Source organism: Spinacia oleracea, chromosome 1, assembly GCF_020520425.1.
Source record: "Spinacia oleracea cultivar Varoflay chromosome 1, BTI_SOV_V1, whole genome shotgun sequence".
Lineage (NCBI taxonomy): Eukaryota > Viridiplantae > Streptophyta > Magnoliopsida > Caryophyllales > Amaranthaceae > Spinacia > Spinacia oleracea.
In genome coordinates, this window is record NC_079487.1 from 115,667,426 (window position 1) to 115,694,740 (window position 27,315).

Sequence of the window (27,315 nt, forward strand, 5' to 3'; positions counted from 1 at the left end):
AGTCGTATATATTCTATTTATTCGATACATTAATGTATCTTATAGTATGACATAAATCGACCAACTTACTACATATTACATCTATATTAATTGATAATTTTTTCACGGTAAATTAGTTGACAGCGGACCAAATATAAGCTCTACCGGAACCAAAACCGAGCTAAATTAAGACGTCCTTGAAAACGACTCGAACCGACTAGTAGGATCGAAAACGATCCGTTTGCCGAAAAAGAAAAACAAACCCATTCAAAGTACTCGTACAAAACAGGCTACCTACCTAGGGGTGAGGGGAAACAAACGTTCAGAATTCAGATCTCTCCAAATAAACAAAAGGAAATTTATTTATTTATTTATATATTCCCATCAATATTCCCTCAAAAAAAAATTCTTTATCATAGTCGTCATCATCATTCGTACAAAATTCAACAAAACTACAGCAACCAACTACGACTACACAGTACACATTACACTCTACGGCGACTGTTCAGGAATTGCCACCAGTACAGGCCGCCATGCTCTTCTCATCAACAATCTCTGCCGCAAAGTCGCCGAAAACGGCCTCACGCCGCCGCTTCCGAATCTGCGTGCCGCCACTATTGCACCACCTCCGACGCCGACACTAGAACTTCCGGTAGCCGGTAACAGCCTCTGCTGATCTTCTTGTTCTGGAACCTTCGTCGGCGAAGGAGAAGAAGATACGAAGAGATCCTTTAGCTTAAGTCTTACGCCGAGGTTTTCTTTATCCCCGGCCGATTTTCTGTCGGCGATTTTTTGACGATCCGGCGACTCAACTCGTCGATTACCGTGATGAATAAATCGTCGGTTAAAATCGCTGGTGTTTCCTCTGCCGCCAAGGAGCATTCGGAGGGTTTTGCGGCGGCGGATGTGGATAACAGGGCTTGTTGTCGGGCTTCGTGTCGGGCTTCCGATAACTGCGCACTGTGTTGCTAATAGCTTGAATTTCTGTAGCGTCGCCATTTTTGATTTTTTTTTACTCCCCGTGGAATTAGGGATTGGATTTGAATATCTGTGAAGTTAGGGATTGAATTTGAATATTTTTGTTCGATTTCAGGGAGGTGATGAAATCTGATTTTGGGGAAAGGAGAGGAGAGATAAAGGGGGGGATTGGTTAAGGGTGAGGCAGAAGAAGATGGAATGGAGATGGGGAAATGGGAAAGTAAAGTGGCAGAAGTTGAAGTAAGGGTAATTTTGAAGCTTTACTTTATACTGGAGAATATTGTGGGGGGTGTTGCTTTAATTTGTCTTTTCATTTTTTTCATTTTCTTATTGAAATATATGAAATGTTCTTTGTTTTGACGTGTGCGATGCCCTTGTGAATTTGTTATACTGCGTAGCGTAGTCAGGAATATTTTCTCCCCTCTAGAACATAAATAATCCCCTCCTAGAATTTGTGGTCTAGTCGAATCGAGTCCGGTCAAATATGATCTTGTACTACATTTACCATACCAATACAACAGATCACATGTTTAATTTCATTTTATCTCATTTGTAGTTTGTAATATTATTGTGCGCCTTGTGGCTCATTCTCACGGTAAAGAGTATGACATTAAAATAAAACGTTGGAGGTAATAGTTTGAGATGGAGAATAATGAGTAACGACTGTATTACAAAACAATTGAAGAGTACTCTGTAATGCATAGAAAATTTTGGGTGATTCTTATACGAAGTATCTTTTCCAAAATGCAATCCTAACGCATAAACTAACCATCCCTTCATAATAGTTGTATAAGCACAATGGACCCAATCTTAATTTCCAACAGCCCAGATGGTTTTTAGGTGAGCTACATCATATGTTTATTTTTTTGGCAAATTATATCATACGAAGTATGTTTTTTTACATATGCATTTGTAATATTTTTGTGCATAGTGAATATCATGTAGACATGTCTACGGGTCCAGATTTTGAGTCAAGTACGATTACCATTTTTTTTCCACATTGAATTTCAAAGCTGAATTATCAACGCAAATACTAGTACAATTATTTTATTGAGATGTGAATTTGAAATTTTGTATGCAAACAACAGAAAAGCCAATACTCCTGTGGTGAGTCTGCTGACCATAATCTGCCCAAGGCCAATAGAAACATTTAAAACAACCTCAGCAAAAAGAAAAAACCTTTAAAACAAGGATAAATTACTTTGTGGTAACCTTTTGACCAATAATAATCGAATTCCAATGTTTTGCGGACCTGTTTAACCCAGCAAATTTAAGGTAAATCCGGATGTACCGTGTACCATATCACATTTCCCCCTTACATATGCATATTACTCCTGTAAGGAGGAAACGTGAGATAAATCACCAATGAGCATAAAGCTACTCTTAGCTGCACAGTGACCCGGGAACATCTTAAAAATTTCAGTTTAACCTTGTACGCAGCATTGCAGTACATGATTGTGAAGCTTTTGGTACATTTTCTCTCACTTAATTTAATCCATTCAAAATGGGGAGTAAAATGCTTGCTTAAATAAATATTTAATCGCGCCGAAAAAGAATACAAGAAGAACGTCCATTAAAAGAAGTAAAAGCATAAAGTATAATATGGTCTATTCAACAAATTAGAAATTTTGTCTATATTTTTGGTCTGGCATCTTGGGAAAAAGGCATTGCTTTAGTTTTTACCTTATTTCACTCCAGACTCCACAGAGTTTCCTCCTTCAGCCATTTTCATGGACATGTAAGGTTGGATGGGCCGCCTTGACCTAGGCCGTAAGGGCCTAACAACTTCCCTCATTTCACAAGCAACCAAGAATTACTTATAGATTAGGAGTACCATTCTGTGAATTTACAAGCAGTGAAGATATGTGTTGAAAACAACGACACCTATTTAACAATTTAACCAGTCAACAATGAACAGAAACAGGTGTTATCAGAGGGAAAACGAAAACTGAAGAAAGGAATAGTTAGAATCAAAGAGTGTAGAGTCAAAATTCATGCTAGAATACATTACAGCAGTGTTAACATTATATTGTACTATTATTTACACGTCCCTAATTACTGTGCTCTTTAACTACGCTCCATTAGTGACCACCAGTCAACCTCCTCAGTGATATGATAAATGTCAAGCATTTGGTAAGACCACATTGCCTTTTTCAGTTAAAATTGAAATATTCTACAAGAAAGGAGAACTTACCAGTAGTCACATTATCTGATGCTTTTGTTACTCACCTCTGTCTCGGGTGAAAGAGGAGGAGGTACATTCTTCAAAAGCCCTATATCATCATCGCTTTCATGGATATCAACTACTACTTGTTTTTGCGTGTTCTCCATTTCTCTCTTTATTCCTTTCAATGATTCAAGCACTTCTTTCATTGAAGGCCTCGCGTCTTTCTCTTGCTGCAAACACTGAAAAGCCACTTCTGCTACTAGTTTCACCATCTTCTGTGCAAGACAGTCCTTTTCAAACCCAAGTTCTGGATCAATTAGCTCATCAAACGCGTGCTTCTGGATTCTGTCAACAGCCATATTAGCCAAATTGATATCATGCCTATGCCGTGTGATATCTACTGCGACTTTTGATGATAACAGCTCTGCAAGAACAACTCCAAAGCTGTAAACATCACTCTTCTCTGTGAGCTGATAGCACTGGTAATACTCAGGATCAACATAACCAGGGGTTCCCTGTGGTGCTGTGGACACATGGGTCACATTATTTGGAAATAGTCTAGATAAACCGAAATCAGCCACCTTCACTCTGAAGCTATTCTCCAAGAGAATGTTTGTAGTTTTCACATCACGGTGTATAACATCATTTTCATGGAGAAAAGACAGGGCCTCAGCTGTCTCAACAGCGATGTTGAGTCGTGTGAACCAAGGGAGTACATTAGACCGTAATTTTCCATGAAGATGATCCGCAACTGTTCCGTTGGGGATGTACTCATAAACTAGGAGGAGCTCTCTGCTTTTCCTCGAGGTGCATCCGTAAAGGGTGACCAGGTTTTTGTGCCTTAAGCGAGCAAGAATATTGATTTCGTTCAGGAACTGTCCCATATGCCTACAACTATTCTCATATAAGCGTTTCACTGCAACTAATTGTCCATCGTTGAGTTTACCTGAATGGGGAGAATCAAGGCAAAACATCTTAGATAAATCATTAAACATAACCCTAGCACCAAGCCACCAATAACACGTATCCAACTTCATCAGTTTTTCTTTTTCCTTTTTGTCTATTTAAATAAAATGCCGAGCAAGTTTTTATTTTTATTTTTATATTTTTGTAACAACTTAACAAGCATAATGATGGAGTTAATCATACCATAATAGACGGTACCAAAGCCACCATCTCCAAGCTCCTGAGACTCGTGAAATTGTTGGGTGGCTTCTTCGAGCTCATTATAGCTGAAGATCTTCACACCAAGAACGTCAGCAGAATTTTCAAAATCAGACTTTGAGGAAGGATAAGAGGGAAGGCTCTGAGACAGGTAAGTTGAAGGACTAGTTGTATAGCCTTGGCTGGACCGAAATTCATTGCTTGAAGGAAGGCCAGTGCTTGGATAGCTGGGACCAAGACCTTTGGATTGAGCTTGGGCAAGGGATTGCTTTCTCCTTCGTACAGCAAAGATAGAACAACATAGAAGGGCAGCTACTAGAAGTGTGCCTCCAACAACAGATACCCCTGAATATGAAATCAACAGAAATTCTTGAGACTAATCTAAAGAAATAAGTTTGAGGCTCAGGAAAACAAAGTTATACTCGTACCTATTACAATTTTCTTGGTGGAAGAATTACCTGCAGAAATAAATAACAAATGTAGACAAGTCAGTGTATAGCTCAAAATGAACACAACCCTATGGACTCTATTGGACCTTGAAAACAAAAACAAATTCCGGAAATAAAAGAGACTCGGGGATAAACGGTGTAAACTTGATTTTGTTCCTTAAAAATAAAAGAAAATCCGGAAATAAGCACATACATATTTTTCCAGGATGAACATTTATTTAAGATTTACCGTATGTAAACTTTTAATTATCACCTTAAGCTGCAAAGTAAAATGTAATACTACTAGTGGCCCTCTATGTAAGACTACCGTTTATTACCAATACCGAACGAGCCAGTGGAGGGATTTTCTAGTCAATAATCTTCAATTAGTACGAAGTACTTCTTAAACAACGTATTCAACGGACAACAAATACCAAACCATTTACGCTCTTTCTGGAAGTTTAAGACATTCAAAACGCAGAATACACACACAATTTACAGAGGTGAAAGAGTGATGTGCGCGAAGTGATGTATGTGTGGCTGCCAATATAACTTGTATAACTTAAGTATCAGAAGCATATGAGTAAAACAAAATTTTGTGACTAGAACACGGCTACATAATTCAGCCTAGTTATACAGAAAGTCTGCTTAATTGTGTGATTAGCAAGTCCGCTAACCAGGATCTCTAGCTAAAGTCTCATGACAAAACCACAATGATGTATCACATTGGTTGCTGAGGATTATCACGGACCTTATTAAAACAAACCGATTCTCTTCAACTTTATAAACACAAGTTTCTTCGTCAATAAAAATCAGTTTCAATAAGTAAAAATCAGTTCAAAGTTCAGTCGAATAGAACAAAATCCGAATAAGTCAGCTAAGAGATTCAGTGAGAGGAAGTAAAGGGGTCATACCAGGGCATGTGGAAGCATAAGGATGATCAGGGCAATAACAAGTAAACCTACTGATAGTAGTATTATACCCACATTCCCCACCCGATCTGCGACACTTATCACATAAATCATTCTCTGCTTTCCACTCCAACTCGAAACCATAGCGTAATGCTGCCATTAAGCTTATTGTATCTACTATCCTCATAGCAGATGATTCGTAGTTGATAATTGGCACAACAATTCTACTTTCGCACGTTTCCCATGGGATATGCCTGCCATTGTAGCTGGAATCTAAATCCTTGGGAATGAAATAACCAACTGGACTAAGAGGATCACTACTTAAATTAGCACACACAAAAGAGTTGGCCATTGGAATAGAAGCCTTTTGACAACCGTAGTAAAAGGTGACATCTTGATCTAGGTCTACGTAGCTGAATGAGGTGGAGTTTATACTGGTACTGTGCAGATTCCCAGGGCAATAACCATCCCAGTAATCTTTTCTTGCAACAGTCACAATAGGTTGATCAGTTTTCACCCCAACAACGTAATACTTCTCTGACGATATAACAGAGATTTCAGGAGGAGTGCTGCTACAGTTGAGCTGAAACCCTGGATAACCACAATAGTCAGGACGTGTGTGACCATCGTAAAAAGGGTAGCTCAAGTTTGAGACAGTTCCACACTGAAAAGACTCTTGGCATGCTTTGTATCTCTCATCGTCTGCATAAGTAGAACGTTGGAGGTGGAAGATGAGGAAGAGGAAGGAAGAGAGATAGGAGAGTTCCATGTTACAAGTGAGAAATGAAGAAAGACTGAGTATCACAGGCCATGTTTGATTGTTTTGATTTGTCAAAGGGTGGTTGTTGAAAAGAAGAAGTGAAATTGCTGAATAATATTTGTTCAAAATATATCACTGTTGAGGGCCGTGAGGGGTGAAGAGACTAAATGCCCTTTGAACGTAGACTTCCAAGGCCATTTTTGGAAGCTTCCTGTGAATTGAAGTCGAAGGATTTTAAAATCGAAGGAATTGTCAACTTGTTTTCAATCATAATAAAATACGTTTCTATTATGATAAAAATAAGAAAATAAAAAATCGTTTTGGTACACAGCCTCCTTTGTCTTCACCAAACACTTTGAGCCAGGTCAACCGTCAATGTGCCAAAATAATTTAGTTCATTGACTCCGTAGACCATTGTAATGAGTTTTTTACTATTACGGATTACATCACGAGTTGGTTTAGTGCCTAGTATTTGATTTGGCACCCTTACCTGGCTCAGGAAAAGTTGGTCCGGCCTAACCTAGGCTCTGGTTGGTAAAGTAGTTGTACTCCATGGTTGTTAGATGTACGGAGTATTTATTAAAAGTTAGCTTTCTAAATATGAAGTAATATAGAAAATTTAAGAATTGGTTTCAACCTCCAAAAGCTATCTCTTTAGTTTTCCCAAAACACCACATTTATCACTAATTGCTACTTTAATCACTACACATCATTAAACATTGTTTTCTAACTTAAAATCCAAACAACAACAACAAAGTCTTAGTCCTAAAATGATTTGGGATCTGTTAACATGAATCGTCGTAGGAGATCGTCATTGTGACCAATCAAACCAGAAAGAAGCAGGAAATCCTAACTTAAAATCCAAAATGATTAAAAAATAATTATTGCCCATCAACGCCCTGGTTCAAGCCTAGCCAAATTTCCACAACTTCTAAAATCTAATCCAACAAACAGACTGGTAAAAAGCAGGTGAATAGCGGACTTCTGGTTTAGGGCTTTAGGCTGACCCATGAATCCATTGTATGGTCCGCCCTGGCCTATTGCCCGTGGTCGCAATCTACTAAAATAACCTGACATTTAAGGAATGGGAAGATGCAACGCTAAATAACAAGCCAATATACAGACAGTTTGATAATTAAATGGCAGCATGAGGACCTAAACAACCTCCTGAAACTACTGTTAATTCATAAAACATGATCATATATTCTTGTTATCAAGAATTCGAGATGTAAGACGTTAGTCCGTATTAGACATGATTATGTTTTGGGTATAATCACTTAAACTATTCAGGCAGATGATTCAAAAGATTTAGAGTAAGGATCTATAAATGAAGGCTGGTGAAAGAGTTCATACCATGATGACAAGCAAATCTTGTCTGGTTAATATCATACCCACACTCCCCACTTGATGCCCGACAAATATCGCATGACTCATTTTCTGCAATATACTCTAATTCATAACCAGTGCGAAAGGCCCTCTGTAAACTGGGATAATTTGTTATTTCTTCAATGGATCGATTCAATGGCACGATGATATTGCTACGGCATGGTGTTGGTGGTGCATCATTATCATCAATCATAAAGTAACCTAACGAAAGAGTAGGGTTTATGTTTTCACAATAAAACCGAATTTCTGAACTTGTGGGTGTTGCCGGTCTATCAGGACTCGGACACTCGTAGTAGAGGGTAAAATTGTCAACTACATCGGGGTACCGGTAACGGGTGTAGTTTAAGGTGGTATTGAACAACCTGTCTGGGCAGTAGTTAGTCCAGAAGTCATTACGAGCGACAGAGACCGTTTGTGAAGTTGAATTCATCTGTAGAACACGGTATTTCTCCGCTGTTGTTGTCACAAAAATCTCCGGTGTATCATATTCTTCACTGCAATCGAGCTGGAAGCCAGGATAACCACAATATGCAGGACGGATTAGTCCATCATAGAAAGGATAACTTAAACTGACATTTCTACAAACAAAAGTCTCTCTGCAAACTTCATATTCATTAGCCTCAACAGATTTATGGAGTTGGATCAAGAGCAAGATGATGATGAAGGGAAAGAAAGACGATTCAGCAGAGAACATCATCTTTCGGAGTGTTTTAGAGAAGGTTTAATGAAAAATAGGAGAAGAGTTTGGTTTTGTTTGTCTTCTTTGATGAACTTATTCAAGGAGGGATGAAGTTTATTAAAGATGGCCTTTAAAGAATAATCAATGAAGTTAGTCAATTTACCAAAAGCATTCTCTCAAATTTAAAAAAAAAATCCTTTTAAGTCAGATGATGTAAGGAATTGTTGAAGGTTTGAATATTCTAGATACATCAATATTCCGACATTTGAATCAGCGTCATCTAATTCAGAAGGACATTTTTGTAGTTATCCTGAACTTTGTCAATACACCTTAGTTCACAACTTTGACACCATGGTCCATGCACTAACGCATACGCTAGAATTTCGTTTCCTAAATTTCACGCGGAGTTGGTACTTTTTATCTCGGATCCATTCGGACCAGGTTCAAGCTGAGAGTTTACTGCCTAAACTGTGAGCTTCCCGGTTTGGTTCCCAGATAAAATTATAGACCATCAATTCATCAGTCCTTGGCCCGTCGTATTTTACCAGACTTGGCCGGCTTGGTGGCTTTTAAGGGTGTGGCTTGGTCGGTTGATGAACAGCTCTAAGCATTGGTGACTGTACGGATACTAAAACCTGACCTTATAATAGACCATGGTGTACACAATAATTCAACTGCAGAGTATTTCCCATGTTTGACCGCTCCTTTATTGGGGTCCTGTAAACAAAAGTTGTTTGTTGCTTCTGCGAACAACCAAAATGACTTTAAGATACCAACTTAAGTTTTACTAGGTGAAAAAAATTGGGGAAGCTTCCTGTCAAAATCATTATCGGAAACAAGAAATTCATGACTGGTCTATCTCAAAGATTCTTTTCTGGGTGTTGTTGTTGTTGTTGCGATTTCACATCTTCTAGGTAAACTCCTCTTTTCCTATACCTGAGTTGGTCAAAATACCTGATGAACTGAGTTCTGTTCCCATTCAGTAAGTTCATCAACCAGGTTGGCGTAGTGTCAAGGAAGTTCTTTCTGTTTCTAGAATCAATATGATGCACCTAAACTCAATTACTTCGGCAATTTGTCAAATTTCTACACATAAAAATCGAATCTAACGGCACCCACAAATCCAGAATGACCACCTGATATCCTGCACACATTTTGCATTGAGTGCCTGATATCCACTACGGTGCAAATCTTCTATGTAAGCCTAAAGAATAAAAGGATAATAACTCTCTCTCGAGGATCCTATCTAGTTTCCGCCTTTAGATTTGAAACCTAAGCTTCCCACTTTTTTAAGGTAATGTTAATACGAAATTAAGAAATCCTAAATTTCGGTTAATAAGGCAAGGGAACCAACTCTATGATGACCTAAGCTTCCCTTACCCACACAACACACAGGATATAGAAAGAAAGAGAGCTTAATTTCACAAGTCATGCAAGTATAGACTGATTAATTAGGCGACCTAATATAAGAAGCTTTAAAACAATCAAGGTTAAAGGGCTCATACCGTCACATCTGAAATCATGAATATCATCAGTGCAATAGCAAGTGAATCTACTCAGACCACTATTATACCCACATTCCCCACCTGATGCACGACAATCATCGCATAAATTATTGTCTGCAATCCACTCTAACTCAAAACCACTCTGGAACGCTGCACGTAAGCTTGATATATCAGCTATACTAGCAACAGAAGATTGGTAAACTGGGACAGATATATTGCTTCTGCATAAACCCGGTGGTATACTGCCAAGGTAGGACTCCAAAACCTTGGTCATAAAGTAACCCATGCCACTGTTTATATTAGTACAAGAAAACTGATTTCTTGAAGCTGGATATTCTGCAGAACACTCATAGTAGAGGGTAACATTTTCATCTGCAGGTGTGTACTTAAAAAGGCTGAAGTTTAGGCTGGTATCGGAAAAAGTTCCTGGACAGAAACCATCCCAGTAGTCTTCTCGAGCAACAGAGACAGTATGTGAATCTAGGGTCATATGTAGAAGATAATACTTCTCCGGTGATGATGTTGTTAATGAGATCTCAGGCATGTTGCGTTTGTTACTGCAACTGATCTTAAAGCCAGGATAACCACAATATGCAGGGCGGTTTTGATCATCATAGAAAGGGTAAGTTAGGTTGATATTTCCACACTCAATTGGCCTTTTACATTCTTCATATTTAACTTCATTGGCGTTAATGAAATTATGAAGTCGGATTAAGGGGAAAATCATAAGAATGTGGAAGAGGGAAGACAGAATACAGAGCTTCATCTTTGAGAGTTACAGAGAGGTTATGGAGAAATAAAGGAGAGTTTTGGTATTATTTCAAGAAGGGGATCGAGTTTTGAAGCTGCGTCTTATAAATGAGTCTAAGAAACCTTGAATCTTTCTCACAAATGAACCTAGAAATAAAACAAAAGCTTCGGTGATAGGTGATGTCAGGGATTTGGAGGTTTTCTCCACAGTAGATATTTTAACAATTTCTTCTTTGGGACGAAGCATTGTTTTGATCAAAGTGCATTTTTTCTAATCACCTGTGAACTTGTTTAGTACACCAAATACAAAGTTTTGACTCCATGTTTTTGCTAATCTATTACTTATAATGGCTGCTAAATACCATGTGTTTTCCCATTTTAGTATATCCTATAAGAACAAGTTGGTATCCGACATCAGCCAACTGTTAGTATTTTAGTTCTATATTGGGTCAGCTACTGAGACATATCTAACAACAGACATTATGATATGAAACTAGAGTTCTGCTACTAGCAATTAGACATTCTCCCTCCATCCCTTAAAGATTACCCCATTGTAATTTTTTCGGGTCAAACTTTAAGATCGTGGACCATGGATTGTCCGTAATCCACAAGAAACAATTAAATCATTTAGGTTCTTGTTAGATTTGTTACAATGTACTTCGTATATTTTTAGAATATCAACTCTAATTTTTACGCATACGAATTAAGACCGTCCCGGAGACCGTAAAAAGTCAAATGGATCAATCTTTAAGGGAAGTGGGAGAAGCTAACAACAGATATTCTAATTCACAAGTTTCATCGGGGTAAAATCCAATGATATATATTCCCTGTTTATTCCTACCCTCATTTGACCACCTAATTCATTAGAACTGCTATGAAACTTACCTACTTTCTCACTGCTAATTAATCAAATCTCTAATGCACATGTTTTCATTTAAAAAATAAGAAAAAGAGAAATTTTCGATCAAACCAGGTCAGAATTATAAATAATTTTCAGAATTTAGTGATATTCTTGACTGGTCTTAAACAATTAATTTACTTGTGGCAATAAGCATGCATCTTATAAAGTTATAAGTACATACCCCTTCCCTAGATGGCTTGATCTTAGACTCTTAGTTGTCAACCAAATGAGTTGAATTATGACTCCACTATTCATTTATTTTATTCAGCAAATACATTCCTCAGATATTTAGATTTTCCTCTCCCTCCCTAAACTCTATTTAAAATACATTTATCACCTAACAGGAGTATAGCACCCTCCTACGAAGTATTCTAGCATCATACGAAGAAGTATTCAATAACAAAATAGTGAAACTTGGTTCACTAGAACTTTGAACTCTCAAACATACCTGAACTGGTTGGACATTTTGATGCATAAGGTTGGTCGGGGCAAAAGCAAGTGAACTTATTTTCGTGGAGATCATTCCCACACTGACCACCTGATTCCACACATGTCTTGCATTGATCATTATTAGCTTTCCATTGTAATTCAAAACCCTCATGCAAAACCCCAAGGATGTCAACCCTTTTTTCAGGAGCTATTGTTTTGAGAATGGGTATGTTTACCACACTTTTACACCCTGTATTAGGAGTAAACATCCCGGTTCTGAAAAAAACGTTTGTTAAGGAACCATTGGAGCTACAATCAGTGTGTTCTAGAAAGCCCAAGCTTATCATGTATTGAACGGGGCAGCCATAGCAGAGAGTCAAATAGCCAGGGTTAAAGGGATACTCAAAAAGGCTGTTATTGATGCTGGTGTTTACCAGGGATGAAGGGCAGATATCATCCCAAAACTCATCTCTTGCGACTGTAAGCTTATGCGCTTGAGCATCAGCTGCTAAGAATCTGTATTTCTGGGATGAGAAGGTAATGGTTGGAACATCATTATCAAGGCAGTCAAGCTCAAATCCTGGTAGACCGCAGTAGGGTGCCCTGTTCTCTCCCCAAAAGGGATACTTTAGATTTCCTATTCTACCACAATTAAAAGGTCGACTACAATTTAAGAAATGCTCATCATAGGAGCTTGTGAATTTTAAGAGGCTAGTTATTAGTATGAAGAAAATGAGAGTAATAGATGAAAGAGATCTTGAAAGTTGGGGCTTCATACTGTAAGAAGCTCATGAAAGAAACTATAAGATGAGTACTTCTTTTATGAGATGGAAGAAATAGGTTATTGACAGATTGACTCATTCACTTCCATATTTGTCATTATTGTTGCCCCGAAGAAAGGATCAGTTATCTGACTATTGTGGTTTATCTTTGAAAACTTTACAAGGATATGATTATAGGGAAGAACTGACTGGAGTCTAAGAAATCTAAGTAGTACTCCGTAGAATAGTATTGTCAAACGATCATTTATTTAGCACCGTCCATCAATACAACGTTGATACAGATGGTTGAGGTTTTTTTTTTAGAGTAAAAGACATGAATGAGGGCAGTCCAAAACTACAGGCGTAAATAAGTTGGACTAAGTTTTTTTTTCCGAGTGAATTCATTAATCTTATCGTAGTTTTTGTTGGAAAACCTAGCTAGGATTCAGGACGTGGGAGGCTCTTTGCGCCAAAGAGTTGAGCAAGGCCAAGAAATCATGATTTTAGAATTGGTCACGCTTTCTGCCCCTACCTCATTTGAAGTTAGTTTTCCCTTACCCCAGAAGACTGCAAAATAACTGAACACACCATGTGTCCATGTCATTATTTGGTCACCATTTTACCCTCATTTGATATTAGTGAACTCAAACCCTTCGTTTCACCACAATATCCGGTGTTATATAATTAACATACCACGTGGTATACAGTATACTCAACGCTAGACAGTTTGACATGTTTTGACATTTCATCTCATATCAAAAAGAATATCCAAAAGGCAAAATTGTTCACAAAATTGTAGCTTAGATCCAAAGTGACAAGGTAGCTCATATGTATCTAGCTGATTAGGGAGGGTATAATCAGGCAAGTCTTAAAGGTGAAGCGAGCATTGTGTGGGTGATCTTCCTTTCTCAGTTAGGGACGATATTACTTAATTGTGAAAGAAAGCGTATGCAATGTAAGGCGTATTTGAATAACGTTGATGCCAATGACAAAACTACTACCTAGATGTAAGGAAATATATTATCAGATGAATCACCTAATAATGGATGAACAGTTTTGTTACTTCTTAATGTGGTGTAGTAGGTTGGACTTAGCAAAGAAGGCTGAAACAAGTAACCTCAGAGTTTGTTAAGAGAAATGAACCATATACCTACCACCATAATAAATCAAGAAGATTCCTAAGTTGACTAAGACAAACTTGTGAGTAGTTCAACTAAAATATGTGCTGATACACGAAATTCAACCAATTCTAAGGAGGGAAAAAAAGGAGGGTAAAATAACAAAAAATCAAAAGAAAAACAGGATTTGGAATTTCACATATGCTGTTTTGTCCAAAACCAGGTTTAAACAACTGCTTACCCTAATTAGAACGGACTATGGAGTATGGATATAGCCTTGGGTTGATCAAAATCGACTTGTTAGTTTCACACATTTAACATGCCCTGAAGTAATTCAGTGATTAAAGAATCTAAACCACTGGGATATAATTAACCATAAATTGAGACCGACATAATTAAGAACCAATTTATATGCAGCCGAGTTAAAGGGAAAACATACCTGATGTCGCTGAAGATGTTGAGTAGTTGCATGATGTATCTCTAACACTTCCATCTGGGCAAAGGCAGGAAGTCTCATCCTTACTAAGATCAAATGCACATCTGCCGTTTGATGCTTCACATTCACCACATAATTCTTCATCCTCCACCTTATATATTGCTTCAAACCCTTTCCCAATAATTTGACTAAGACTCAAGTGTCCTATTTGTGCATATGAAGATTCAAGAACTGGAACCACAACACTAGCACTACACCCACTTGGACCAATCACTCCCTCTACCGGATAACCATCAGTATCATTACTGCCATTGATCTTGCATGTAAATTGACCAGGATTAGATGTATAAGGAGGAGGGCACCCGTATAGAACTGTGAGATTCTTGGATCCAGGAGCATAATCAAATAGCTCGAAATCAAGAGTTGTATTTATAAATTTCTGCATGCAAATTCCTTGCAGAAAATCCTCCCTTGCAAGCCTGAGAGTCTGAAGACTCTGATTGATGTCCAAGACATGATACTTCATGCCCTTAATTTGTATTGTGGTGGTGACATTGTTCACACAACCCAGCTCTAAGTCTGGATACCCACATTTCTTCGGCCTAGTGCTGCCTCCCCAGAAGGGAAAGCCAACATGTTCAACACTGCCACAACCGAAGTAATCCCCGCAGCTATTATACCATTGTAGATCACTGCTTAAACAAAATGGAAAAAAGAAAATAACCAAGAATGTTATGGACCATATTATTTGTGAGAAAAACACATGCAACTGAAAGAAATTCATATCAGACGATCATGGGAATTCAAAAATGGAGAAATGATGGCAGGTTATTTAAGTTGAGGAATGAGGGAAATGGAAAATATATGATTGATCATCGATCACTTATGAACTCAAAGGAGGGAAATTTCAAATGAACGGTAATTGATTTTGGACCACCAGGCGCCTGCTCAACGTTTTTTATTGTCTAGCGTGCTTGGCATATTAGCCTGCAGTGTAAATTAGCAGAAATATGGACTAGAAATTTTTCTCATATGGCCCATTATTATATACTTGTATATTGGGTGAAGTGGAATCTTTGTTAGTTCAGCTACCAAACAATTTCATACAGTATTTATTATTTATTTTATTCACAAATGAAAATCTAAAAAAGTAGGCATAATCTAAAATGATTTTGCAGATTTGAAATGTGTTGGACCGGGAAAAAGCAGATTAGGATTTAGGATAGTCATCATGCTAGATAGTACAAACACAACGATCGCTTTTAGAAACTTTTTCATTACATTATTATAAAGTTTAAGAAAACATATTCTGCCTTTAAAGATTAGGAAAAGAAAAGTGAGAGAGCGAAAACTCATTTAAACTATTTCATTTCTCACTTTCTTTTCCTTTTTCACACACCTCCCAATTCCCAAATGAGATTTTCCTTGCAACAGTTAAATGATGTAAAATTATTTCGGCAATTATCATCCGAACTCCGAAGTATTAAAAATTTAAAAATACGTACATGTATGAGCAATTAGTAGTGTCAACAAGGTTGAGTAAATCAAAGCTATAAGTCATGCAGCACGCCAAACTTTAAGTTCCCAAGTTGCCTTGAAGTAATTTGAGAAAAATTATTACGTAGAACAGGAAATTAATTTCTTTTAAAAATATAAGTTTAGATTACTGGGTTAAGGACTTACTGTCTCAGATAATGTCTATGAATAGATAACCTGCATTAGTTCCTAGTTGGTTCCTCGACCGACCCCTCTTTAAAAATGTGGTGGGGAATTCTTGTAAAAAGACGATGACTACGGAGTGTGAATTCTCTGCATTACCGTTGACAAATATGATCCCAAAAGAAAGCAGCAGATGGGAGTTCCATGGAAGACGTTGACCACAGGGATTTGTCACTACCCCTATTGTCCTTGTCCTGAGTGCTGACAACTAAATGAGCTTCCTTATTCCCTCATGCAGTCATACTCATATGATCGTTTTTTCAAGCTCTAGAAAATCTGCTTAATGACCAATACTAATCCTGCAAAAAGACTTATAATTGTTGAATTATGTCTAACGTACGTTATGCGGCCTTTTACGGTTACTAAATTACCCAACCTGTTATGCTTACCCAAGTCTTCCTGAGTGCAGACATGAAATCACTATTAGAAACAAGAGATTTTCAAACGATTGAGGAATCTGTTCCACTTATCTTAAAAGACAAATAAATAGGCTAATACTAAAAAAAATGGAATCATAATGTCTGAATAATACCAGAGGCCAAACACCAGAAGATATGAGCTAACATAGGTCATTAATTGAACACTTAATTGAACTCAGGGAATAATTTTTTTTTAAATTCATATAATTAAACACCAAAGTTTTCAATAGGTGAGACGAATAAGATGATGGAATATTAGGAAGGATTGAGAGTGTAAGCTTACCAACTACCAAGTGCCGAAGCAGAAGAAACAGAATAGAACACCAGCTCATGGATGTTGAAGCACAGGGAAGAAGTGAAAAGGAAAATCCTGTATGGAAAATCATACTATATACATTATTAAATTCCTTCATAAGCTACATATGAAAATCTTTTAGACTAATGACACTCGAAATAAAATCAAATAGCAATGACAAGTAAGAAAAGAAAAATCCACATATTATGCTTATAAATCATAAATGCCCGAAAAGAGTGAGTTTACAACTTGGATGTTTCAACCCTTCAATCTTGAGCCTCGAATCTAAGGTCCAGATGGTCAGTTTGAAGACTTTCTCTTCAATAAGTTATGCATTTAGAACTTCTTTAAGTGATTGCTCGAAGAGGGTGATCAAGGTCAGGATAAGCATCTTCAAACATAAATGTAAGATGTTTAATTAGAAGGAAATCAACTTTCAGTTTACAGACATAATTAATATCAGAAAGCAAGAGGAGGGATAACCGGATAACATCAAACATGTATTGTCCAAGACTGAGAAATATTAGCCTTTTTTACCATCAAACATGTACTCTATATTTATCCCATAAACCCAGGGAAAATCAAGGCAACTCCAATCTATAGCCATCACATATTAGGTATTTCAACATGCAGTCATACAATGAACCAAGAAACAAACTTGTTTGGATTGGACGAACAGGATTCTCAAAAGACTGAGGGTTTTAAAACAAAACAGATGATGGCCACCTCAAAAGTCCACATCAATGAAAGTAACAAGCTTGTGTTCAAACAACTGCTTTTAGTAGAAGCAAGTCATCAATTAAAATCACAAATAAACACGTAAACAAACTACTCGTACTTAAAAAATCCAAACAAGCATATAACCAAACAGCAAAAAGGTTGCAATAATGAGACAGAAGGATAAGATTACCAGGTGTGTAAAAGAAACAAGCTCAAAAACTGAACACCGGCTCTTCTACTTCGAAGAAGGGCTGAAGCAAATCCTGCATACAAAATAAACAAGACATTGAATCCTCCATAACCAACTCTTTGCACTTGTCTGCACACTGATAATTCTTGATGAACCCCAAAAAAAGAGTAAGGGTTTATATATCAAATGAACAGATTCAATATTAATTTGAAAAACACAACTCAAAACATAACATAACATAACAATATAGGATGTTCAATTAGGGTGAAATCGGCATTAAAATTCATAGGCAATGAAATAAAATTTGTTTCATTGAGGCAAATCATCAAACACGTAGTGTGCATTACAGAAAATACCATGTACCACAACATCGCTGCCTTTACAGCATTGGAATGCGAAGGTTAGCACAAAGCATCAGATGCATTAGATAGATCATTTGGCATAACTGGAGTTTGGTAATTGAGGATTTACCAGACGGGAAAGATTTAGCGGGAAAAGTTTTCCGAATAGGGTAGTTGAAATGACAGGGGAAATATTACTCCGTAGTGCTTTTGGTTTTGCATTTGATCGGAAACGTGACGAACGATATCACTTCCGTTAATGAATGAGAAGCGACGGGTTTTATTTTGTTTTAGAACATTTTTTTTGTAATCGTACACTAATTAGAGCGGTCCATTTTCAACTTGAAACATTGAATTCGTTGGGTTAATCCGATTGTTAAGAATATAAACGCTAATAACCTGTGAGTTCGAATCCGAAATTCGATTCGATCTGATCCCATTATATTCAACCCGAACCCTAACCGACTCGAAAATATCAATCCGATTAAGACCCGAAACCCGATAACAAACTGTCCCGCGACAACCCAAACCGTTTCTACCCGAACCGAATGTATTCGAAAACAGTTAATGACCCGATTTATTTCCATCCAGACGGTTTAACATGGGAAAATCCTATTTAATCCGGATCGTTTATAACCTAGACTGTTTACAACCCGAACCATTTACAACCCAAACTGTTTCAACCCGAACCGTTTACAACCCGTTTAATCCAAATTGTTTATGATCATATTCAACTTATTATTAGAGTAATCAAATGTAGAACTGTTGTGAAATAAAGAGACAGAGAAGAGAAATTGGGAGAGAACAATTGTGTGTTTTATTCCATGAATAATGGGGTATATATATGCATACAATAGATAGGGTTTTCTTAGAGAACAACAAATCCTAAGATTTAGAATATTCCGGAAAGATACTAGAGATATAATGGACATCCACATAATATTTTATAACACTCCTCTTGGATGTCATTATTGAAGATTATTCTTCATTAAAACATACTAGAAAAACCCTTTGGGATAAAAACTTGGTGAAGGAAAAATAGTACATCATTCTTCATAATACGCTTGAGATGTTGTCTCATTAAAAACCATATCAGGAAAATTCGGTGGGACAAAACCTTGCTTAAGGGAAAAAGAGTGCAACGCGTATTTTTCCCCTAATGAATACATCATTTGTGTGTGCGTGTGTGTGCGTGTGTGCGTGCGCATGTGTGTGTGAGTGTGGGCGTGCGCGTGTGTGTGTGAGTGTGTGCGCGCGTGTGCGTGTGCGTGTGTGCGTGTGTGAGTGTGTGTGTGCGCGTGCGGGCGTGTGCGTGCGTGTGTGTGTGCGTGTGTGTGCGTGTGTTTAGGTGTGGGTGGGTGTATAGGACCAGGTTCTGGTGAGAACCTCCCTTATAATGAGAACCTCTGATAGTTGTTGGATTAAAACAAAACAGACGGAAAGTAAACATAAGATCAAGAAAAGTAAACACAACATCGAAAAAAGTAAACACAACATCGAGTAAAAGTAAACACAATATAATCAAAAGTAAACGCAACATCGACAGAAAGTAAACACAAGATCAAAAAAAGTAAACACAACATCGAATAGAAGTAAACACAATATAATCAAAAGTAAACACAATATCGACATAAAGTAAACACAAGATCAGAAAAAGTAAACACAACATCGGATAAAAGTAAACAAAAAATAATGAAAAGTAAACACTGCATCGACAAAAAGTAAACACAACATCAGAAAAAGTAAACACAACATCAACAAACGAATAAGAATTAAAAATCCTATTTCACTTGTTCGAAAATAAAAATTAAAAAGGGGATTACCTGGGCAACGGAAGAAACGAAAAACAAATCCCAGAATATGAATTCAGAAGAAGAAGATATGAGAAAGAAGGAGGAAGAGATTGAAAGAGAGAGAGAGAGAGAGAGAGAGAGAGAGAGTGAGAGAATTCGCAAGGGATGAGGGAGGAAGAGAGAGAACAAATCTGAAAATTGAGGAGTTGGAGAGGTCATTCAACGCTGGTAAATTACCATTTTACCCTTACTAATTTCGAAATTTCAGGTAGCTTTACAGCCATTAGATTCAATTGATCAACGGCTAAGATTAGTTCTCAGTTCTCATCTTAAGGTGTGGTTCTCACCAGATCCTGGTTCTATATATATATATATATATAGAGAGAGAGAAAGAGAAAAAAAATCGGGATCTGGTGAGAACCACCCCTTAATATGAGAACTGAGAACTAATTTAAACCCTTATCTTATCTTATCTTATCGACCCTTGTTTTATCGTATCTTATTTTATTTTATCTTATCTGAACTTATTGACCCTTATCTTATCTTATTGACCCTTATATTATCTTATCTTATCTTATTGAAACTTATAGTATTACCTCATGTAATATTTAGCTTACCTTATCTTATTTTATCTTATTGACCCTTAACTTATCATATCTAATTGACTCTTATTTAATCATATCTTATCAGACCTGAAATAAGTGCAAATAAGGTGAAGAGAACAAAGTCCTACTTGCTAAAAGAACATTAAAAAAAATCAATATTCCTCACCACCACCCATTTATTTGACACATTTGTCACTAACTATATTACCCCGTAAAAAAAAATTCAACTATCAATTATCACTTAATAAACTAATAAGTCAATTAAATTGACTAAAATTTTGTATCGGCCAAACTGGGGCCAGTATTAATGAAAATTATTATGTGCACCCGGGTGCATCGTGCACTCGGGTGCATGTAATATGCTCTAAGTATTAAGGGACGGAAGGAATATTTGTTCATATCATACCTTATTATTTAATGTGTGGTCCACACATGTCTCTTCTCAAACATTATTATTTAATATAGATAAAAGACAAATCTATCAATTGATTTATTTTTATAATTTGCCCCACTCTTAAACTAAGGTTTTTTTTTTGACGGGGAAGAACAATTTCATTAATGATCAACCATACGACATCTACAATGATAAAATAGATCTGCATACCAAAGATTCAAAGAAAATACATAACTGTTACAATCAAAACAATTACTATTCAGCATCCTAAAGCACATCTCGTACTCTACCGCTTCTAGCTTAACGCGAGCAGTGATTTTCGATGTTTTCACATCTTTCCAAATAGAGCCCTTTACAATTTACGCACGAATTGTTCTGATCGACGAGTTGATGATAAACCCCCTAAACCTGTATGAATCCAAATCTCCTTCCCAATTATTGAAACCCTTCTCATCCATATATAGATGAGGATCAAGAACCTAGAAAAGTCTAGGAAAAACCCAAATAATTTGGGAACAACCCAAGAATAAATTGGGAACAAATCAACGAAAAACAAAACCAAAACAAGACAAACCTTAAAGAAAAACAATGAAAAAACAAGAAAAAAAAAGAAGGAAAGAGGGTCTAATTAACTTGTACTATTTGCCACTATTCATATAATCTACTTTGACTATTCTTAGTATTTTTTATATAAGATAAAACATAGTCATGTGGGATCTTGTTAGATTCGTCTCTATGTGTATTTTCAAAATATCAACTTTTTATAATTTTTGATTAAAGAAAAAACACTAGGCCCTTTAGTCACTCGATTAGCCGTGAAAAAGGTAAATTTAAGATATAAATGATCAAAATTGTGCATTGGCATGCGTAAAACTGACGAACGTTGCGAGTATTAAAAGACGGAGAAAGTAAAAAAATATGATACAGAGTGTGTTTAAACAAAGGTATATTGGAAGGAAGACTCACGGAGTAGTAACGGGGAATATTCCGCAAAAAAAATTCAGGCCCAAGCCTAACACACCCTTAAATCCTTAATCCATATCCCGGAACCAATCGACACGTTAGTTTGTCCAAAAATAAAGGGGTTAAAAACGGTTGAGTTTACCTTTCGGGCATTTGGCTAAAACACAACTTTTTCATTATTCAGTGAGCGTTCAAATTGTTCATCATGTTTTCCAATTCCTCATCCGAACCAAACCCTAACCCTAATCCCAAAATCCCTCGACCTTCATCCTCAATCAAGCCAGTCAAATTCAAACGCAAGAACATAAATTCCCAGAACCAGAAGAAGATTAATATGCCGATGAGGATGAAAAAGAAGGAGAAGATGAAGAACCGTAATTGGTTAGACCTTCCCGATGAAATTTGGTTTATGATTCTTTCAAAAATAAACACAATTGACATTATCGAAAATGTTCAGCTAGTTTGTACGATGTTCCATAATTTCTGCAAACAACCGACTATGTTCAAGGTCATTGATATGACTGTTCCAAATGATGATTACTTGAAATGGCGCGACTATGTTAATGCTATCACTCAAATTGCTGTTGATCGTAGTTCTGGCTGTTTGATTGATATCTATTTGGAAAATTTATGCGACGAAGCTACTTTGTGGGACGTCGTTTGGAGGTATTTTTATTTTTTATTTTTTCCATGCATCTTAATTTATGTTGAAGTCAATGTTAATTTTTGAGAAATGTGCGAATAATTGAACTGATTTAGACTAAATTCATAATTTTTGGTTATTTTTGAATAAATTCATAATATTTTGGATGAATTTGCTTTTTGTAAGTACGCCGAATTAGAGATGATATTCGCCGACTCTGTTCTCTTCACCTGCTTTTTATTAATGTGATTTGAACTTACAGAGTACGGAGTAATTTGATCTGTTGTATGTACAAAGTAAATAATCTGTTTTGTGTACAGAGTAGTTGATTTCTGTTTAATATTGATTAAAGTTACTTTGGTTTAATTTTTCTAGTTTCTCCTAATTCCTAATTGTACTGCCTGATTAGTTGGTTGTCAATGAAGGGGTTTTATTTTGGATTTAGAGTACTCATGTCAAATGGACTTATTTTTAGGGTGCACTTCTTTGTAACTCTTGTTGTAAGAACCAGTATAGGAGTATATGACTATATGGTGTGTCAAATCCATTTTAGAATTTGAAAGGGAAAAAAGGCAGGTGACAAATCTAATATCTTATCAGTGATTGCTGAGTAGGGATGTCAATGGGGCAGGGCGGATGCGTATGTTGGTGCCTCCATCCCCATCCCCATCCCCACCAATAAATGGCATTCCCATCCCCGCCCCATCACCCATGGCGGGTACAAAATTCATCCCCATCCCCGCTTCACCGGGTACAACCTAAAATCCATCCCCGCCCCACCACCCGCCTGGGTATCCATCCTCACCCCGTACCCACCTAGTTTTTTTATTTAGTCAACCCCTAACAACGCATATAATGAAAAAGAACATCAAAAAAATACATGTTAATTGAATATAACACATATAATGGAAAATAAGTACCCCCGCACAAACAATTTTTTTTAAAAAAATATCTTCTAATACATCATAATTGTCTTTAATTAAGCTTGAAGTAATCGATCTCAATCCACGCAAGTCACCTCAGTTAGTTTACTAACCGAGGTGAAAGGACAATACCCGGGTCGGGTTGGCGGGTATGAAATGGGGAGGGCGGGGATTAGGCGGGGTGGGGCGGGGATGGGGCGGGTCCAACATAAAATCCACACCCGCCCCATCACCCAACGGCGGGTACGATTTTTGTACCCATCCCCGCCCCATCACCCACCAAACCTCCCCCATCCCCGCCTACTTGGGGCGGATGCGGGGCGGGTCTCCCATAAAACCCGCCCCACTGACATCTCTATCGCTGAGGCATTTTCCGCCTTTTATTGACTCATGAAGTGGATAATTTGAAACATGAAGTATTACAATACATGAGAGTGTTTTCCAGTTTTTCTTTGTTTATGTTTTGCATCCTGTTGTTGTTGCTAAACTTGTTTCTAACAGTTCAAAGAATCTTAAGCATCTCCGACTTGGCCACCATGTTAACATCTCTGACCGGGACTTGGTTGAAGCTGTAAAAGTGCTTCCAATGCTCGAGGAACTGGAGCTTATTATCTGTTGTTTCTACAACAGCACTATTGAAGTTGTTGGTCGTGCCTGCCCTTCATTAAAATCATTCAGCCTAAATGCGGTTTGTTTTAGAGATGATAATTATACGTGCAATTATGATGTCATGGCCATTGCTAGAAGCATGCCTAATTTACGAAATCTCCAACTGATTGGGAGCTGTATGACAAATGAAGGCCTAAAAGCAATTCTTGACGGGTGTCCTCTTCTTGATTCTCTTGATTTGCGCTCATGTTTTCGTATTAGCCCACTTGGAGACTTGGGATCTCAGCAGAAAATGCCTCTAAATCCGACGACCTTGGCTGAAAAGCTCCCAATTAGGCTTGGAAAGCGTCCCGGTGTCCTCTGAACTGAGTGATTTATCTGGGGAGTTGGGTAAAAGGTGTGAACAGATCAAGCACTTTCGGAAACCTAATGACTCCATTGCAGATTATAGGCACCAAGTTTGCAAGTGTGATGAGGATGATGGTTCCCCTTCGGGGCATTTGTATTGTAGGAAGATAACTGCGGGGGGTGCCTCCTATCCAGAGTGGGATGATGACCTTGAATACATTGACCCTGACCATGTTGATGAAGACCGTTTATTTGGCTATGACAACGTTGATGAAATCCCTGAATACATTGACTATGGCCAAGTTGACCAAGCTGATCATGCTTACAATGTTGATGATTATCCTGAATTGAACAAAGACATTGAATTCACGGATAATGACGATATGAGCTATGATATGTATTACTCTCCTCTTTCAAGTCCTGAGCCTGAGCGTGTGATGGACTATGATGAATTTCTTTCACTTCTGTGACTGATTTTCAGTTCTTTTGTGGCCTTGCTGGATCGACAACCGGGTTTGCTTGTTGTGTCGGAATATTAGCCTAGTTAGTCTTGATGGTTCTACAATAGTTTTTACCCGTTTGTCTTAGTCTGATTACTAGTATAGTACCCGTGCGATGCACGGTTTATAATCTAAAAATAAATTTATATGAAACCTAGTAGATTATAGATATTCTCCAAGTTAAAAATAAATATGATAGATAATTTGTTATTGCTCATGCGACGTCGTCTTATTTATTGGTTTAATTGAAACAAATAAGCTGGGTACATAGATAAAATTATTTCCATTCTCATTCACCATTTGTGTCAAGAATAAAGGTATCGCTTCCACCCTTCACTTCGATAGTAAAACCCACTTAATACACACACGTTCCCCCATCAACCTCATTACCAGATCATTTAACACGTACCTACACCATTTACTTTATTAATTTAGAGATGACTTTAAGGCAGGGTGAGACCTGCACACCCGTACCCGCCTTCAATTCTCATCCTCATCCACGCCGTTCACGATAGGTATGATACCCACCCCTCTCAATCCTCGTTTTGATAGATACAAAATAAAATGCATTCACTTCATCACCCTCCATGTATCCACATCCCCCTCAAACTCAACCCTAGACTCAACATTTTTTTTTTGGCAAAGGAGCTTTGAATTTTAAAACTTTAATCTAGAGTCTTTTGACAATTCGTTTGTTTAATTAGAATAATTAAGTAAACAAAACATTATAATATGCACTCTTAAGTTAGTACGGAGTAGTATTTTTTTCTATATTATTCATAATCAATTATATGTATGATTAGCGGCGCAGGCGAGTCCAATCTAAAATCCATCATCGCCCTGTCACCCCATAACACATACATTTTTAAACCCCGTCACCCACCAAACTTTCCTCTATCCCCGTCCCTTAGGAAGGATGCACAGGGGGATCCACAAAAAAACTTGATCCACAGGCAATCTGACACCCTGTATTTGATAAATAATCCACTTTTGGACAGCACATCTATACCCCCCTTACAATTCTCATCCCTATCCCCTCCATCCACGACAGTAATGATACTCACTCCTCCCAATCCCCGTTTCGAGAGGTACAAAAAAAAAATGTATCCCCTCTTCATAGCCCCTTCCCATGTTTCCACACCCGCCTCAAATCCACATTTAGACTCAATTCTTTTGTTGGTAAGACAATTTTGAAATTTAAAACTCTATTAATTCTAGAGTGTTTGGCAATTCGTTTGTATGATTAGAATAATTAAGTAAATGGACAAAACATTATAATATTTTAGTTATTAGTAACATTTTTTTAATATTCATAATCAACGTGGTAGCACTTTTAGTAAGTGTCAGTTATACATATTAAATTTGGTAGAAAGTAATAAACCATTTGATATTACGTTTCTCAACCCTATATTTAGGAATTTGCATACTATTTGCGTCAGGTCGATTATAGGACTGTATTGTTGTAATTTCTTTTTTAAGTTTAATTATATTAAACCGTGCATCGCACGGGTACTATACTCGTATTATACTAAAAGAGAGTAAATCAATGTGTTGATATGATAACAAATGTCACTCATTGACTAATCAATGAGTGATATTTTTCATCACAACATTGATTTCCTCTATGTTAGTATGTAGAATATATAGATAGATTACAATATATTAGTCAAAATTTCAATCAAAATACCCTTAAGACTTCAATAATATGAGTGAATAATTATTATTCGTCATAAAAAAGTAATTTTTAGAATGCCGGTGGCCGTGGACGCTATTGTAAATCTTGCATCGCAAAGGTGGGTGATGAAGTATGGATGATTTTTTATTTTGTACCCGACCTCTCGAGACGCGGATTGGGAGGGGTGGGTAGGCGTTAAGTGATCAAATAATTAGGTAAATAAGTACTAAGTGGTATGACTACCGAAGGAATGGTGAATGAGATAACTTAATGCTTGACAGGGGTGAAAATAATTTGTCCATGTACCATTATTTGTTTTAATATTTTTTAATAAATAAGACACTGATAGGGGCAATAATAATTTATCCGTCATTATTTTAATTAGGAGAATATCTATAAGCACTATTTTAATGATAATTATCTACCAGATTTTCATATAAATTTATATTTAGATTATAAGCCGTGAATTGCACGGATATTATACTACACAGTACAAAGCACGAATAATAATTATCGTTAAACGTAGTGTTAGGATCTTCAACCGTTAAGGCATAGGAGCTTGGGAGAGAGTAGAGATACAATTTATTATTGTGCTTGATAATGATTATAAACGATTAACAATATTTTTATTTTTGTATGGAAATTTACATAGATTTCATGGTAGTGAGCAGTGGGAGTTTGCAGAATTGCAATAACTCAATAAGGGATGAGGGAGAAGAGAAAAGAGACGGTAAAGATTTACCCAGTTAAACAAAAAAGTGAATAAATAAATTGAGTAATTTTATGATGTGGACTAATGGTATTAAGTTGTACACAGTGGGATAAA

At 37.0% G+C, this 27,315-nt stretch overlaps 3 protein-coding genes across 9 annotated transcripts; 1 reads left to right on the forward strand and 2 right to left on the reverse strand.

Annotated features, from left to right (window-relative positions):
• Window positions 1-323: 323 nt before the first annotated feature.
• Window positions 324-1,276, reverse strand: LOC110801607 (uncharacterized). The gene has a single exon (XM_022006973.2). It carries the CDS (start codon window positions 976-978, stop codon window positions 472-474), a length of 507 nt encoding a protein of 168 aa, XP_021862665.1. The 5' UTR covers window positions 979-1,276; the 3' UTR covers window positions 324-471.
• Window positions 1,277-2,906: 1,630 nt separating this feature from the next.
• On the reverse strand, window positions 2,907-18,318 carry LOC110801598 (LEAF RUST 10 DISEASE-RESISTANCE LOCUS RECEPTOR-LIKE PROTEIN KINASE-like 1.3). 7 transcript variants are annotated; one of them, XM_056840911.1, is made up of 9 exons: window positions 18,167-18,318; window positions 17,696-17,768; window positions 17,035-17,176; window positions 16,774-16,860; window positions 16,036-16,370; window positions 14,356-15,044; window positions 4,717-4,746; window positions 4,274-4,633; window positions 2,907-4,070 (listed from the first exon to the last, which is right to left on the reverse strand). In XM_056840911.1, exons 6-9 carry the CDS (start codon window positions 14,876-14,878, stop codon window positions 3,163-3,165), a joined length of 1,821 nt encoding a protein of 606 aa, XP_056696889.1. In that variant the 5' UTR covers window positions 14,879-15,044; window positions 16,036-16,370; window positions 16,774-16,860; window positions 17,035-17,176; window positions 17,696-17,768; window positions 18,167-18,318; the 3' UTR covers window positions 2,907-3,162. The 7 variants fall into 7 exon arrangements, with proteins under 7 accessions (XP_056696889.1, XP_056696887.1, XP_021862644.1 ...); XM_056840909.1 differs by lacking the exons at window positions 16,036-16,370; window positions 16,774-16,860; window positions 17,035-17,176; window positions 17,696-17,768; window positions 18,167-18,318 and adding an exon at window positions 15,858-15,928; XM_022006952.2 differs by lacking the exons at window positions 16,036-16,370; window positions 16,774-16,860; window positions 17,035-17,176; window positions 17,696-17,768; window positions 18,167-18,318 and having other exon boundaries at window positions 14,356-15,364.
• A 3,569-nt stretch (window positions 18,319-21,887) lies between these two features.
• LOC110801640 (putative F-box/LRR-repeat protein 23) lies at window positions 21,888-25,031 on the forward strand. Its single transcript, XM_022007012.2, has 3 exons — window positions 21,888-22,457; window positions 23,859-24,224; window positions 24,337-25,031. The coding sequence occupies exons 1-3, from the start codon at window positions 21,997-21,999 to the stop codon at window positions 24,782-24,784; spliced, it is 1,275 nt and encodes a 424-aa protein (XP_021862704.2). The 5' UTR covers window positions 21,888-21,996; the 3' UTR covers window positions 24,785-25,031.
• Window positions 25,032-27,315: the final 2,284 nt, after the last annotated feature.

Bases quoted from the DNA above. Each gene is read 5' to 3' on its own strand.
- LOC110801598 (XM_022006952.2), bottom strand. From the start codon at position 15,136: ATGAATTTCTTTCAGTTGCATGTGTTTTTCTCACAAATAATATGGTCC. The intron at 4,747-14,355 runs GTATGTTTTCCC...TTATTTCTGCAG, and splicing joins AACATCTTCAGCGACATCAG to GTAATTCTTCCACCAAGAAA. The intron at 4,634-4,716 runs GTACGAGTATAA...TTTCATATTCAG, and splicing joins CACCAAGAAAATTGTAATAG to GGGTATCTGTTGTTGGAGGC.
- LOC110801607 (XM_022006973.2), bottom strand. From the start codon at position 978: ATGGCGACGCTACAGAAATTCAAGCTATTAGCAACACAGTGCGCAGTT.
- LOC110801640 (XM_022007012.2), top strand. From the start codon at position 21,997: ATGTTTTCCAATTCCTCATCCGAACCAAACCCTAACCCTAATCCCAAA. The intron at 22,458-23,858 runs GTATTTTTATTT...TGTTTCTAACAG, and splicing joins TTGTGGGACGTCGTTTGGAG to TTCAAAGAATCTTAAGCATC. The intron at 24,225-24,336 runs TAGCCCACTTGG...CTCTGAACTGAG, and splicing joins TTGCGCTCATGTTTTCGTAT to TGATTTATCTGGGGAGTTGG.